Source organism: Bison bison, unplaced genomic scaffold, assembly GCF_000754665.1.
Source record: "Bison bison bison isolate TAMUID 2011002044 unplaced genomic scaffold, Bison_UMD1.0 scf7180017864263, whole genome shotgun sequence".
In the NCBI taxonomy this organism is placed as follows: domain Eukaryota; kingdom Metazoa; phylum Chordata; class Mammalia; order Artiodactyla; family Bovidae; genus Bison; species Bison bison.
In genome coordinates this window covers 8,182,290-8,198,034 of record NW_011494835.1, presented here as the reverse complement: position 1 = coordinate 8,198,034, position 15,745 = coordinate 8,182,290, and the positions used below count along the sequence as shown (strand labels likewise).

The window sequence follows — 15,745 nt, the reverse complement described above, 5'->3', positions numbered from 1 at the left end:
ACAACAAGAAAACATTCAACACAATCACTTCCCTTATTTCAGACTCGTCCCTGGCCTTGGAGGCCATGGGCACCACCACCAGACATTCCCAGCAGGATGCCTGAGCAAGACCCAAGATGAGCTGAGAGAGACAGTGGCCACCACAAAGGAACTTGGGACTGGCCTGGGCTCACCTCCGTAATGGCCTCTGCCTTTGTAAAATACAAAAGGGAAAGAGTTAGGCAATGGGTCTCAAAGACCAACAGACTGGGTGTCAGGAAACCCCAGGTTTCATACTAGCGTGTGAATTTGGGCAAGTCACTGGACAACCGTCTCCTCAAGTATAGATGGAGAATAACAACTCCTGCTCTAGATACATAGGACTGCAGTGACCAACACGAGGGAAGGGAAGACGTTTTGAAAAGGATACCGGATATAATTAAAATATCACATTTCACCCATCCGATAAAATTATAGTGAGACACATGCTGTTGCCACTGGCTGTGTCGTCGGAACATATGCAGCCCTTAAACGTCAGTGCACAGGAGCTGTTCATGGGATCTGTGCTTATTTGGGGTCTGTTTCCAGAGTATTTTATGTTGGCAGATCATTTTCTTGAGTTTTTGCACTCCTTATGAATCGATTGGCATTACAAGTGAGTCATTTGTGACAGACTATCTTTTCAAGAGATGTGTATAGCAGACAGCCTTAGAAGACGGAGACAGTGTTCCCAGAAACGTTGCAAAGGCTGCAGCAGACTTGCAACCCATTATAAAAGTTTTGAGTTCCCTCAATTCAGGGCTCCCAGCCTATAACACAGCTCATTATGTGCACAGGTGTCAGCTAGCCTGCTCTGCATCACCCTGTGGAAACCAGGGCTCGGGGAAAGAGTGAAGAATGTTGATACACTGGCTACTAATATTGTGTCCTGTATCTCTGACCCAGGAGTCTGGCATCTCTGCCAGCATCTATGACACTGAGATAGGTAACTTGCTAGCTGGCGGGTAGCATACAACCTCAGCTCCCTCACAGCTCTTGACATTTAGTAGTACTGTTTTACAGGAGGGCTGGTGTTCCCCTCACCCAACAGACTGTTCCCTGGTGCCCAAGGCTTGCCCTTGTCTGCCATGTTGGAAGTCAGCTCAGTCAGAGCTGAGGAGGCAGAGGAGCTATTAACTCAGAGTTATTTCTGGTATTCTTTTTTTAAAAAAAAAAAGCTAATACAAATACTCCCTATGCCTGTGTATCTGTGTGTTTTAAATTTTTGTTATACCTTTTAAGGGCTTCCCAGGAGGCACAGAGGTAAAGAATCTACCTGCAGTGCAGAAAACACGAGAGATGCAGGTTTGATCCCTCAGTCGGGAAGATCCCCTGGAGAAGGAAATGGCAACGCACTCCAGTATTCTTGTCTGGAAAATTCCATGGACAGAGCAGCCTGGTGGGCTACAGTCCAGGGGACTGCAAAGAGTCAGACACAACTGAGCACACAAATAGCAGAGCATGCTTTTTTTAAAAAAAAATGTTTGCTTATTCCATAAAATATCCTTTCTTTGGAATTTCCTGGCAGTCCAGTGGTTAGGACTCAGCACTTCCGCTGCCAGGGCCCTGGGTTCAATCCCTAGTCGAGGAACTAAGATACCAGAAGCCTTGAGGCACAGCAAAAAAAACCAAACAATCAAATACACACATACATATATATCCTTTCTTTTCAGAGAAATATAATGACATTTACACATTTTCTGGGGGGAAAAGTGACTCCCTTACTGAATGAATTTTTTTTGCTATAGTCAATGTATAATTCTTTCATTTAAAAATGTTCTCATTTAACTGTAAGTATTAAAAATTCTTCTAAAAAATAACTGCATATTTCAGGTGAATTTTAGTAATCATGTGTCTTAGTTAGAAATAATTATTAAAGAACACTAGGGGCATGTAACTCCAATTTTCCAGGCATTATAGATACAATGAGCGGAATGGTGGTACCTACGCTCTCCGCCTCCATCACCCACTCATCACCCACTTGCACAGCCTCCTCCCAGCCCACTTAGGCAAAACCACTACAGGAAACCATATTCAGAGTATACTGACCTCTTGTTAGAATTCAGGATGTATAAAATGAAATCTTATTGATAACATCAGTAACAAAGGCATCCATGAAGTCACCTTTGAGAACCACTAGTTCATATTAAACAGGACTCCAATTTTCTCCCAGTGGGCCTTTGAAATGCTAAGTTCTAAGAGAAACCTGCTACACCCTAGAATTGCCATGTAGCCTTAATAGCTATCACAGATGTTGTAATTTTGATCCAATTAAATATGCACAAAAAAGAGTAATAGTACGTACCTTCATCTCAAGCTCTTTTTACATTTCCACGTACATGTTTTAAATGCCCTTAATGTTTTTACTGGATTGACAGCATCTTTCTGATGCTTTATATTTGATCACAATCTAAGACATCTTGAGAGATGAATGTAGAATACATAGAGCACACCCAGGAGATACAAATCCATTGATTATCATGTGAAAGGAGGCCTGGAGGCAATTAGGCCTTTGCCGTGGATGACAAATAAGCCCCACATAAAATGTTCTATACACTGAGGCGTCTTTGATAGGTCCTACTGGCTCAATGACTCACAAAGGATGGGGAGAGAGAACATCTGAAAACAAAGGGCAGGCTGCCGGCACCATTTAGCTATTTATTCTGTATGTTCAGCTCAGTTTTTCCCCTTTCCAACTTTTCATGAAACCATAAAAAGAAATGGAATGGATTCTTTTCAACCAGGAACATCAGCACTGCATACTAAGGAGGAAAGTATTGGCTTAACACAGGGCCCATATAAACCACTAAATATCAACCCAGTCTCTCTAGTTAGGTATTTCTAATAGGGGAAGTGGGTTTTGACAAATCACTCTTTTATATGTTCTTTCATAGAAGAGTTTATCACACAGACTCTCGGAAATCAATTTACATACAGCACAAGCTGTAGCTGAACCATTCACAGCTTCAGGATGGAAGACTGCATTCTCAACAGGCACTGCCTTGGAAACTATCCGTGTATGTGCACTCTGGAATTTTCCTTTTCTGTTGGAATTGTCTGGAACCATTTCAAGATGAACAACAGCGTAAGTGATGTGTGAATAAGCTGTACCTATTTCCTCTCATTTAAAGATGCCCACAATTTTTTTGTTCTCTGAGCCAAAGCTGCAAGACATTAAAATGATTTGAAGACATAAAACAATGTGCTATAGATAACATGCTTCTAAAAGGATTTATTAATCCAGATGAATGCAAAAAATGAATATGGAAATAGGAATACTTTTTAAAGACTAAGACCACATTTTCCTCAAGTTAAAAGGGATAGTATAAAGGGACCAGATGAGCCATGAATAGTAACACAATCAAATGAGCATGGCCTTTGATGACAAACCATCGTTCAAATCTGGGCCCTGGCCAAGATAGATGTGACCCTGGACAAGTTGACAGCTCTCAGTTTTCTCACCCATAAATGGTGGTAGTAACAGCATCCTCACAGGACTGACGTGAGAAGATCAGAGTTAAGGGAAGTGTTCTGTGTATAGTATGCACCCAATGAACAAATTATTATTGCAATTAAAAATGTTATGGAAAAAGTCTCTTCCTTAAAGGTCATATAGGCTCACAACAAAAAGCAATGATCATGTCATCTGTGTGTTAGGTCAATCTAGCAGATTTTTTACTGGAACTGAAATGTATATATTGTGGGGGAAAAAAAAAGATTATGAAGAAGATTTTAAACCTTCCTTCCCCAGCCCCCACCCCCACCGTTTTTCAAGAAGCTTCTTCTCATTCTCAATACAAGATTTCATTTAAAGCTGGTTAACCAGAGAGGGTTGCCATGGGAAAGTAAACCGCTGACAGTACACATTAGGTTCACACTAATTTATAAAGGTAGCATAACGCTTATGAAAAATAAGCTGGCTGGACGCCCATGGTTTGCCCTTGAGTCTCAGCCAACAAGGAAGTTTCATGCAATGTGATTAGTGAATGAGGAGACCCTGGGTGATTAATTAGTGCTCGCATCAATCCCATCAGACAGGCTTTCAGCCAGTAATGTAAAATAAGCCACCCGATTCTAACTTTCTCATCTCCATACTGACTTCCGTGTGAACATGACTTTGTCAAGCACTATAAATATTGAAGGAAGATTTCCTCCAAATCTCTTTTAAGACAAATCCCGCTTCCTCTGACATATATCTTAGCTCTGATAAATGGCAGACTGGATGGGGAAGAATCAAAATAAGGAAGCTTCTGTGAAAATTCTCTGAGTGCTGAATTTAACTAAGCTCACTTCATAAGTCCCTACAAGTGCCTGGTGCTCAAACGAGAAAAACGTGCCTATGGATGAACAGATTTACTGTAAAAACCTAAGGGTCCGTCAGCCTCTTAAAAAACAAAGTTATTATAAAAACTGTGCGTCAGTAACTTCTACTAGATGCTTTTTATGCAGTTAGCAGTGTGTTACTTCCCTTTTCACTGCTTCGTTGGATGTTAAGTAATTTGTTTTTAATCTATAATTCCCTAGATATTTCTGCTGTGTCCATTTCACTGTGGAAAGATGTCACCATGTCTAGATCTGCTGGTTTATATTGCTGCACAAACAGTTCTCTGCTATCTATTATTATTTCAGACAAGCTTCTTAAATTAGATTTAAAAGAGAAAAATAACTTTCCTGAATTAAATCAGTCCCTTTAAATGAGGTCGACCTTTGGGTAGATAATCTGTGTAAACATAAAATGGGTCCTGCATGCCTCTAAATCTCATCATTAGTCAGGATCTCAAAACTGGGCTCCAAACATGAGATAATGGTGCATGGCTAAGATATAAATACTCTATTATGGTTTATATAATATTTTTTTATGGTAGATGAAAGGGTCTACATCAATAATACTATGTATGCTGCTGCTGCTAAGTCGCTTCAGTCGTGTCCGACTCTGCATGACCCCACAGACGGCAGCCCACCAGGCTCCCCCGTCCCTGGGATTCTCCAGGCAAGAACACTGGAGTGGGTTGCCATTTCCTTCTCCAATGCATGAAAGTGAAAAGTGAAAGTGAAGTTGCTCAGTCGTGTTCGACTCTCAGCGACCCCACAGACTGCAGCCCACCAGGCTCCTCCGTCCCCTCAATATAGGATCTAGAGAACAGTGTATCTACACATGGAAACATCTAAAAATGTCTTATGTCATAAAATGCAGATCTCATAGGCTAAAATCATTATCTGTTCCATGCTGCAAAGGCCTGAGGTTTAAAGATACCAGGCTGTGCTTAATCAGAGAGGAGGCTGTTACTGATCTTTGCTCACACACTGCTAGGGCTGAAAGGCACCTCAGATCTAGCAAAGTCATGTCAGGAAACAGGAAATTGAGAATCTCCATTTAGAAGCTGGAACCCTGATGCCAACCTGTATCATTCTTTTCCAGAGACACAGGAATCCAAGGCAGTAGTCATGGCAAGAAGCTTCTGCTGCTCCCGAGTCCACCCCAAATGGCTTTCGAATGTCAGCAAAGCAGCCAAAAGACTGAAGCAGCCAAGACACCAGGCAATTTCTTAACAAACACCTTGGAGTCTGAACCTCAGAGCAACGGGCAGGACTCCTGCTACACACAGGCTGATAAATGACCACAGGGACCAAGCATTTGCCATCTAGACACAGAGATAAGTCAATAATTAACCTAAAAACCAATTTGCAGTAAATTTCATAAATGAGATTGAGAAAAAAACGGTAAGTTCAGAGAAGGCCACCAGCTGCCAAGATGAGGGAAGATTACATGGTGGGGAGGGGGGAGATGGGTATCAGGGGAGGGTGAGACTGTCAAGAAATGGAGATGAGTCTTCCTAATCTGTGAGTTTTCAACCAGCAAGTTTGAAAACCTGCTGATATCAGTTTAGCAGGTCAGACCAGCATGTTCTATAGGGAACAGAATGTATTTCATGTGGCAAGATGAAGTACTGCTTCATGAAACTTCTGTTTCATATGTAAAATGTACTTCTTATTGAGGGTCTTGGTCAAAATGTTTGAGAGTTTTATGGAAAATGAAGAGTGAAAGTGTCTGTCTGGCTGGAAAATAATAACTTGGTAATGAGGTCACTGTAGGCCAGACTATAGAGGGTCTAGAACATACTATCAAAGAATATAGATTTTATATTTTAAAGGCAAAGAGGTCATTATAGGTTTTTAGCTTTTCACTTTTTTTTATTTTTAGGTTTTGCCAACATGTACTATGCTTAGTATCTCACATACACGATCTCACTTAATTTCAACAACCCTCCTTTGAAGTGGGTATTATTATCTCCATTTCAGAGGAAGAAAGTGAGAATCAGACAGATTATATAACCAGCCCATAAAATGAAGCCAGGTCTTTTGACTTCAAAGCTCATAATATTTAAAAAGAAACAAAACAAAACTATGAAATGATCAGAGCCTGGCTTTAGGCATATTAATCTTGTACCTTCAAACAGCTAAACTGAATAGACTTTAGACAATTATTATTAGTGGGGTTTCTTTTGATCGTTCAGTTTCAGAATTTAAGATCAATTTAAATACGCTCCAAATCTTAGGGGGGAAAAAAATCACACCAAAATCAACAGTTAAAACTGCACTTTCTTAATAACCCTAAAAAGATTTGAGTGAAGGTTCTTATTTCTCAACTGCTACATCAGTATACCTTTTATTTCATCCTGCAGTAATTAAGTTGGTGAGTGTTATCACTTGACAAACTCTTTGAGGAAAATACAAAAATAGGTCCAAATGCAGAAGTCGGCCGAAAGCAGAAATACTGACATAAAATAAGTAACCCACTGCGTTCCTCAGACTCCCTCACTCTGGCCTCTATTCTTACACTCAGATGCTCTATCTGATCCTACCTCCGGGGACAACCGTGAGGACTCAGACTGTCATCTGTAAAGAGCGCAGAGCCCAGGGAAAGAAAGGCTGGAGAAAGTCTGGATATCGTCACGGGAGTGGGGGTGGACGCGTGTGTGCCGAGAACCTGCCAACGGTCAACTTCCTAACACAAAAATGTGACAAAGAAGTAACAGTTGATAGAACAATGGTCTGTCTCATTTAACAGGGGGAGAAGAGAAATGGCTGTATCTGATGAGTATAATATGGAAGGCAGGAGTATATTGAGTGGCAAAAGAGAAAAAATATGCTTCCCTTTTTCTGCTAAAAACCATACACACACACACACAAGAATCGAAAAAGCCCTCCACACAGTCAGAATAACCCAGTCGCCCAATGCCCAGAGAAACCAGGACAGTAAAAGTACTGCCCTGGCCAGTGTGTGAGCTGGACAGAGAATGTGTACTGAGGGTCCAGCAGACCAAAAGAGCCAGCTGAGCACAGGACTCTGCCCTGCACACCCTGAATGAGCTAGCTAATGTTTCTTGACTGAAGTATGGACCCTCTTTAAAAGAAAAAATTTCTGACTCTCAGTATTGACTTAATTTACTTTTATTAAGATATTCCTTAAGCGTGCAGAATCAGAAAACTTGTATAAAGTCCCGAATACATTTGGAAATCAACTCCAAGCACTACCAAACTAACAGAACTCACACTAGCTACAATAATTAAATGTAACAGATGATGTTTTTCGCTGCCACTAAAACATTGATGCAGCATCCTGCCTGGTTCCAGCTTTAATCTGTTCTGGTGTTTTGACTTGCATAAATGTTTACCTAGACAACACTTGTTTATGAAAGAATGTTGAATAAAATAGCAAAAAACCCAGAGGGCAGATTGGGATAATCAGACCTCATATTTAACCCAAAGCCAGCCAATTACTATAATGAGGCATCATGATAACTCCGCAAAGCTCTCCTATTCACTTCAGAGGTAGCATGCGTGTGCATGTATGTGTCTGTGTGTGCATGTGCTAAGTCGCTTCAGTCGTGTCTGACTCTTTCTGACCTATGGACTGTAGCCTGCCAGGCTCCTCTGTTGGTGGGATTCTCCAGGCAAGAATACTGGAGTGGGTTGCCATGCCCTCCTCCAGAAGATCTTCCCGACCCAGGGTTTGAACCCAAGTCTCTTACGTCTCCTGTGTTGGCAGGCAGGTTCTTTACCACTAGCGCCAGCTGGGAAGTCCTTCAGAGGTAGCACTGCAACGGTATTGAGATTTGCATTTTTCCTGCTTTACTGAGATATAATTGTACACTTTAAACAGACTTTTTACTCAACAATGTGATATTCTGATACTTTGTGAAATGATTACAATCAAGCTCATTAACACAGCCATCACCTCAAAGGGTTACCTTTTTATGTATCTGTATGTTAACAACACTTAAGATCTACTCTCAGCAAATTTCATACATACTATAGAGTATCATTCAGAGAAGGCAATGGCACCCCACTCCAGTACTCTTGCCTGGAAAATCCCATGGATGGAGGAGCCTAGTAGGCTGCAGTTCATGGGGTCACTGAGAGTCGGATACGACTGAGCGACTTCACTTTCACTTTTCACTTTCATGCACTGGAGAAGGAAATGGCAACCCACTCCAATGTTCTTGCCTGGAGAATCCCAGGGAAGAGGGAGCTTGGGGGACTGCCATCTATGGGGTCACACAGAGTCGGACACGACTGAAGTGACTTAGCAGTAGCAACATAGAGTATCATTAACTACAGTTGCATTACTGTACATTAGATCTGCAGGACTTAGTCACCCCGAATAACTGAAACTTTGTACCCTTTACCAACATCTCCTCTCCTCCACCCCCTTAAGCCCCCGGCGACCACCACCATTCTACTGTTTTTCAGTTTGACTTTTCAGATTCCACATATAAATGAGATTATGTATTAACTGGATATCTAATCCAATCACTTCTAGAGTGAGAAACAGGCATTTTTTTTTTCCATTGTGTATTTACCAGCTATGCTCACTACCAATGAACTACAGTGCAAGGTGCACAAGCCAGGCTGGTCCTGCCCAGCCTCCCACAGGGCATGGGAGGATGGTGCTGACTGCTGCCAGTTCAGAGTGACCACAGTACAGACTGCTTCTCATTGATCTTATTGCATCTTTGCAATTACCCCAGGGCAAAATGTACTTTATCTACATTTAACAGGTGAGGAGACAGTTGAATTAAGTGACTCACCCACTGTCACCACGGTCAGATTGGCAGTGGTGAAGCCAGGATGTGAAACCAGGAAGCCTTCCTTGGACACCAGACCCCAAGCTCTAAACCGCAAAAGTTTCCTGACCACTGCAATCACCACGTGGCCCCCATTCACACACTGAGAATACACAGAGGCAGGTGCAGCCCTTGCCTCCAAGCATTATCTTATAATGTGGTTGAGCACATGATCCAGAAGATGCTAACATCTTTAACTGTCCACTAGATATCTTTATTTGGTGGTTCCGCATTCAACCAAGAGAGGTGTGCCCTCAAAGACCAGAGACTTGCCCTGCAAACTGGTAGGGTCTATATTAGGATTTGAAATGATTACTTCTGATGAGTAAGAAACTGCCAGATGTGGGAGCGAGTGTAAAAATCATATGCCCGATATAAATAGAAACAAGAGCTAACAGTTACTTGAATCCCTGAAATGGCCCTGGTACAGGTGAGCACTTTCTCTGGACGATCCCACTGACATTTCACAACAACTTCTGAGGTGAACACCATTACCACCTTCACTGTGCAAGTGTAGAACCTGAAGACATATGTGGCCTGGCCTGGAGCAGGGAGCCAGGCATCCCACTCCAGAGGCTGAACCCCATCCACATTACCACTGGAGAAGAACTGGGACTTCTGCAACCAGCTTCCCCTGGAACCTGCCTGTCCTGTTTGGTCAAGAGAGATCATTCTGTCAGAAGAACACAGATTTATGATAAATCAGAACCTTCTGGCTTTGAGTCCAAACACTAGTAGGACCCTAAGGAGTGGTGCAATTAAAGATGAAGAGTCTGAGAATGTTCCAGCAAAGAGGTCCACACTGCCGTGGAAACACAAAGCTCAGCTTTGGTCAGAAAACTAGAGTGTGGTTGGTTCCTGCAGTCTCTCGCACTGACTGCCTGGTGGGAAAAGGACTGCTGGAGACTGCCGCCAGCCTCAGGCATGGGCTCGGGTTCACCCAGCCATCCCCTCACTCTTTAGGGTGTGTGCTGCCAGAGGCTGACGAGGCCATTGAGACCGGGACAGAAGACAGGTCCAGGGCAGAGAGGGCTCATAAGCACACCCCATGACACAGCCTCAGATGCCCGGGGACGGAAGTCCCTTTGATTATTAAGACACAGTGACAACAGCTTCCTCATGTTGGTCACCAGTGTGTGCCAGGAACTACAGACCATATAGTAAGAATTCTCAACACCCTGTGAAGTAGACAGTGCTAGCCTCCACCTATCACACAGCCGAGGAGACTGAAGTTCAGAAGGCAGACAGCCTTAGGAAGCAGCTTAAGGCCAGGGTCTCCTAAGCTCACAGCTGTTCCCACCTTCCCAGCTCTGCTCCTCTCTACCTGTGCCCCACTACAGGAGTGGGGGCAAGGAGACTGGGTGGAGGTTGGGCCTAGGGAGAAGGAGAGGGGAGTCAAACTGAGAAAGAGATACTGAGAGCCAACAGAGTTCAGTCCTTTCATTTATAGTAAACTAAAGACGTTCTTCGAAGAAGGCGATGGTACCCCACTCCAGTACTCTCGCCTGGAAAATCCCAGGGACGGGGGAGCCTGGTGGGCTGCTGTTTATGGGGTCACACAGAATCAGACACGACTGAAGCGACTTAGCAGCAGCAGCAAAGATGTTCTTGGGCTTCCCAGGCGGCGCTAGTGGTAAAGAACCCGCCTGCCAATGCAGGAGGCATGATATGCGCATTCGATCCCTGGGTCAGGAAAATCCCCTGGAGAAGGAAATGGCACCCCACTCCAGTATTCTTGCCTAGAGAATTCCACAGACAGAGGAGCCTGGTGGGCTACAGTCCACAGGGTTGCAGAGTCAGACATGACTGAAGCGACTTAGCACAGCATAAAGAGGTTATTAGATTCACACAGGATTACACGTTTATATTTTCAACCAGGATTACTAAACCCTCACTACGTACCAGCAATGACCCTAGTGCCTCCCAGCACATGACCTAATCCAATCCTCACCGTGATTCCCTTGGGCAGGTGCCCCATTTTACAGATAAGGACACTAAGGTGCAAATGAGGTTATATAACTCATTTTAGATCTTTCTGCTGCCAAACCCTGTGTTCCCCACAAAGTCCTTGTCAGCCACTCAGGGTTGGCCAATGAACGAGCCAACATTCGGGTCTGCAACACAGCCTCTCCCTGCCGGGAGTCTGTGAGGACCCCGCACGCGACAAGCCTAGCCGTGGCTCCCATCTGCAGCCACGTCCCCCGGCATCCTGTCACCGGGCCCTGGCTCCATCTTCCCTGTGACTCTGTTATTACACACAGCACTGCTCCCCAGGGAGAGGTGTCAGGGTCTGCCTTCTCACATGCTCCAGGCAGGGTTCCAGCTGAATGCAGGACAAGATGGGGTGTGTGGCCGCCTGCAAGGGGCTCAGCTCAATGCCCGACAGAGAATCTTCTAAAGCGTAAGCAGCAACAGGAGAAAACATGCCCATGGGAAGTCTCAGGTTCCTCAGACTCTCTGACGGGGACCACATCTGGATCCGTCATGGGACGCACAGAGCTCCAGGCCTGAAATGGAGGATGTGTAAAGGGCTCCAGAGCCAACTGCTGGTCATGAAGTTGCTCCAGTTTCAAAACAATGCCTCTGGGCACTTCAGCTCCCAGGGTCCAGCCCAGGAGCAGCGGTAGCTACTCTGTGGCTGTCCTGCCTGCTGTCCACCCAGGGCCACCAACAGGTCTGGCCTGAGAGGAAGAAACCCAGGAGTCGCCTCTGGCTGAGGCATGCAGGGTGGGGAGGTCACACGAGTTTGCTGTTTTAGCTCCTAGTCTGCCAAAGGGTCCCCAAATGGGCGGGGAGGGAGCCACGGACCACTGTGCTGACCAGAGGCCGGGTCTGGGTATCTCCTCACCTCCCAACCTCTAGGATTCACAGCTGTATGACTGGTGTAACACGCAACCCAAAGCAGCAGACAAGCAGTCCTAGACACTAGGCTCGAGCCACCCTGGGGAAACTAACGCGGTTTCCCTGCTGTTACTTTGTCCGCGCACACTACCATTCAGTGAAGTATTAGCTTCTCTTGAACGCGTAACCTAGGAATTCCTTCAAAATTCATATTTTGTTACACTTGTATCAGTTTATTTTGAAATTTTTATCAACATGTCCTGTGACTGCCTAAGCAGGTATTTATTCAAATGTATTCCATTGTGCTATTTTTTTTGTGCCAATTTTTACTTGCAAATTTCCTTTGACTATAAAAGAATTCATTTAAATGTACTCGTATTACAGTTTGCTTTTGTAATACGATTCACCAAAACACTATACAGGTATGTGCGTTTCTTTTTAACGCTCTGCATGTGTGATTTTAAAATGTCACATCTCTAAGTGTGTACTACCTACTGTGTACCCGTGAGTTTCCTGTATTATCTGTGTGACTTAATAGCTGGGGGAAGGGGTTATAGAACATTATTGCCTATCCAGATGTTACAATTCCCTATTAAATCTCAGTACACTGTTTTTCATAAACAAAATTCTTTCCCCCCAAAAAACTTTTAAGTCACTTTCTATACATTTATGACTGAAGTGCCTACATATTTTTCTCCAAATAATTATTTGTAAAAATTGGAATATCTATTACAAATCTCTGCTGCTTATACTGTATCCAAAACAGGAGAGTGAATGGGGTCCAGGGGCCAAGACTCTCTCCATGTTTCAGCCTGGACAGAATCCTAAAGTCCTCATCCCATCTCCGAGGCAGCAGGACTCTTCAGTTTCCCAACACACGAACGACCTCAGGATCAAGGCTTGTCCAGATCCTTCCATTCATGCCGCTCCCATCACTCCCCTCTCCCCAGACTACACACAGCTCAGTACTGCAGACTCAGAATAAAAGCAGCAAGTGTCTCAAGGATGGGAGTGCCCTCAACAGTTCATCGGTGCCTTCATCCCTCTACACTGTGTTCCCTTCGGATGTTCTTTTCCCCAGTAATCTTTTCTACTTTGTAATACTCTTTAGGGAAATAGAAAGACCAGTGAGTAAAAACATACGTAATTTATTCTAACAAAATTTTAATTGACAAACAGTTGTATGCAGCCTCGTTTGGTATGCAGCCTCGTGGTGGCCTCTGGTGATCCCCACCGGCTGGTATTCACAGCCTCAGCTAGTCCATCCTATGACATCATACCTGGGCTGGTTATGTGACTGGCAGAACTCAACACAGGTGATGGAAGGCCATTTCTAAGACAAGCTTATAAGCGATTCTGGCTTCTATCCTGGTCACTCCCCAGTGCAAGCTTCTTTCTCCCAGATCAACTTGGTGCAGAGAGGAGCCAACACCATGAGCAGCCCAAGGGAAAGGAGTGGCAAGAACTGAAGCTTCCTGCCAGCACACACCTGAGTGAGTCTGAAAACAGCCGCACCGGCCCCAGTCAAACCTCCAGATGACTGCACTCCACGAGAGAACTGAGCCACTGAGCCAGCTAAGCCACTCCCAGAATCCTGACTCTCCAATAATATGAAATAAGACTTAGTCACTCTAAGCTGCTAAGCTTTGGGTAATTTGTTATATAGCAAAAGATAACCAGTATGCATAGGTTTTCATATTCTTCCTTGAGCTTTCTTCAGTTCTCCAAGTTTCCATGTTAAACATGAACTATTTTTGTAAACATAAATCTAAAGTAATGTTTTAAAAAGCTTCATCCTGTAAAAGATTATATGTGAGCATGACTTCCTGGCCAAAGATGGAGTCGGCTAAGGTGGTAAGTTCCCTTTGTAATTCATCCCTTATTCCTGGACTGGAAGCTACCCAGCACAGGCCTGCTGGAGATGCTACAGAACAGGTGTGAGCACGAGCAGTGGCGACCTGAAGGAGACTCCCTCCACCTTAAGATTTGACTAGCGCCCAGACACTGCTAACTGGCCTTCCTTCCCCCTTCAAGCAGACTCAAAAATATCCAAGGTGCAATTTCACTCACAAAATATCATCAAGCCCATAATGAGGTATCACCTCACACCCATCAGAATGGCTACCAGCAAAAAGACAACAAATAACAAGTATTGACAAGGATGTGGAGAAAAGGGAACGTTCATGCACTGTTGGTGGGAATGTACTTTGGTGCAGTCACTAGGAGAACAGCATGAAGCTTCGTCAAAAACTAAAGCTAGAACTACCATATGTCCCAGCAATTCCACTTTGGGGCATTTTTTCTGAAGAAAACAAAAACACTAATTCAAAAAGATATATATATATATATATACACACACACACATCCCTGTGTTCACTGCAGCATTATTTTCAACAGCCAAGACATGGAAGCAACCATCAGTAGATGTAGTTACAGAATATGTAGCGAGTGTGCGTTTGCTTGTGTATATATATAAAATTTAGTATTACACAGCTATAATAAAGAATGAAATCTTCCCATCTGTGACAACATAGATGGATCTCAAGGGTATTATGCTTAGTTAAATAAGGCAGACAGACAAATACCATATGATTTCACTTATATGTGGAATCTAAAAACAAAACAAATGAACAAACATAACAAAACAGAGTCATAGAAACAGAGGAAAAACAGGTGGTTGTCAGAAGGGTTGGGGTGGGGGAGATGAGTAGAATTGGTGAGGCAGATGAAGAAGAACAAATTTCAAGTTAAAGAGTAAGTGAGTCACGGGGGTGAAGGTACAGCAAGGGGAATAAGTCAGCAGTGTTGTAAGAGCTTTGTATGATGACAGATGATAACGAGCCTTATCGTGGTGATCATCGTGAAACATATAGAAATATCACATCACTGTGATATGCCCCAAGAACTAACAGCATTAAAAGTTGATTATACTTCAATTTTTAAAAGTTCAATAACAGAGAAAAAGCCTTAAAACCATTTTACAATGCATGTGTGTATCAACTCATCATACTGTACACCTTAAATGTATACAATTGTTCTTTATACAGGAATTAATTGTATATAAATTATATATAAATTGCTCTTTATATCCCAATTTAAAATATATATATAAAGATTATTACCCAAATACTATGACCAATTGCTTTCATTGTTACTGAGGACTGCAGAAGGATATACACACTGATCTTAGCCAAACAGCCGAGAAGCAATTCAGAAGGATATAGATTGAAATTAAAGAGACATTTAGGAGTAGCTTTTATAAGAAATTCTTGCCAAGAGAACCTGTTGTCACATAACTGCCCTGCCCCATGAGGGGCATCACAAAGACCCTGGGCCTCAGCTTTATCGGGAAGAGGTCCACACCCAGCTTCCACTCCCTTCTGGTGGTGTGATTCTGGATAACGAATTTACCTCTCTGAGGCTCAGCTCTCTCAAGGGGCGAGAGAATCATCTGCCTTGGCGATGCTCAGCTGGCCTCATTCTTTCCTTTTCTAGACAGGATGGATAAAACTGCATCACTAGACCCTTTCCAGCCCTAAGAGTCTCTGGTAAAAGCTCTGCACTGGCTTGAGACAGATGTGACTAAGGTGTCCCTATCTACCAACCTTCCTCCTCCCTTGGCAGGCTCTGACTCATTTCCTGAATGTTTCTCTCAGGAAGGCATGCATCCCTTTCTCCTGGAAGAAAATGTGGAGCAAGCCAGGAAGCTTAATTTCACAAAGAACCTGTCACTAACTAGTTGGATCCTTGTAAAGCAA

At 43.5% G+C, this 15,745-nt stretch overlaps 1 protein-coding gene across 2 annotated transcripts in view; it reads right to left on the bottom strand.

The window, feature by feature from the left end:
* TSPAN5 (tetraspanin 5) overlaps positions 1-15,745 on the bottom strand; it is a 181,691-nt gene that overhangs the window by 47,089 nt on the left and 118,857 nt on the right. The window contains exon 1 of one of the 2 annotated variants that reach the window (XM_010848321.1): positions 5,419-6,368. The exons of the other annotated variant lie outside the window; for it this stretch is intronic. Coding sequence (XP_010846623.1) covers positions 5,419-5,427 — 9 coding nt within the window. The 5' untranslated portion in view covers positions 5,428-6,368. Of the gene's footprint in view, positions 1-5,418; positions 6,369-15,745 lie in introns of those variants that run through there. 2 annotated transcript variants of the gene reach the window in all.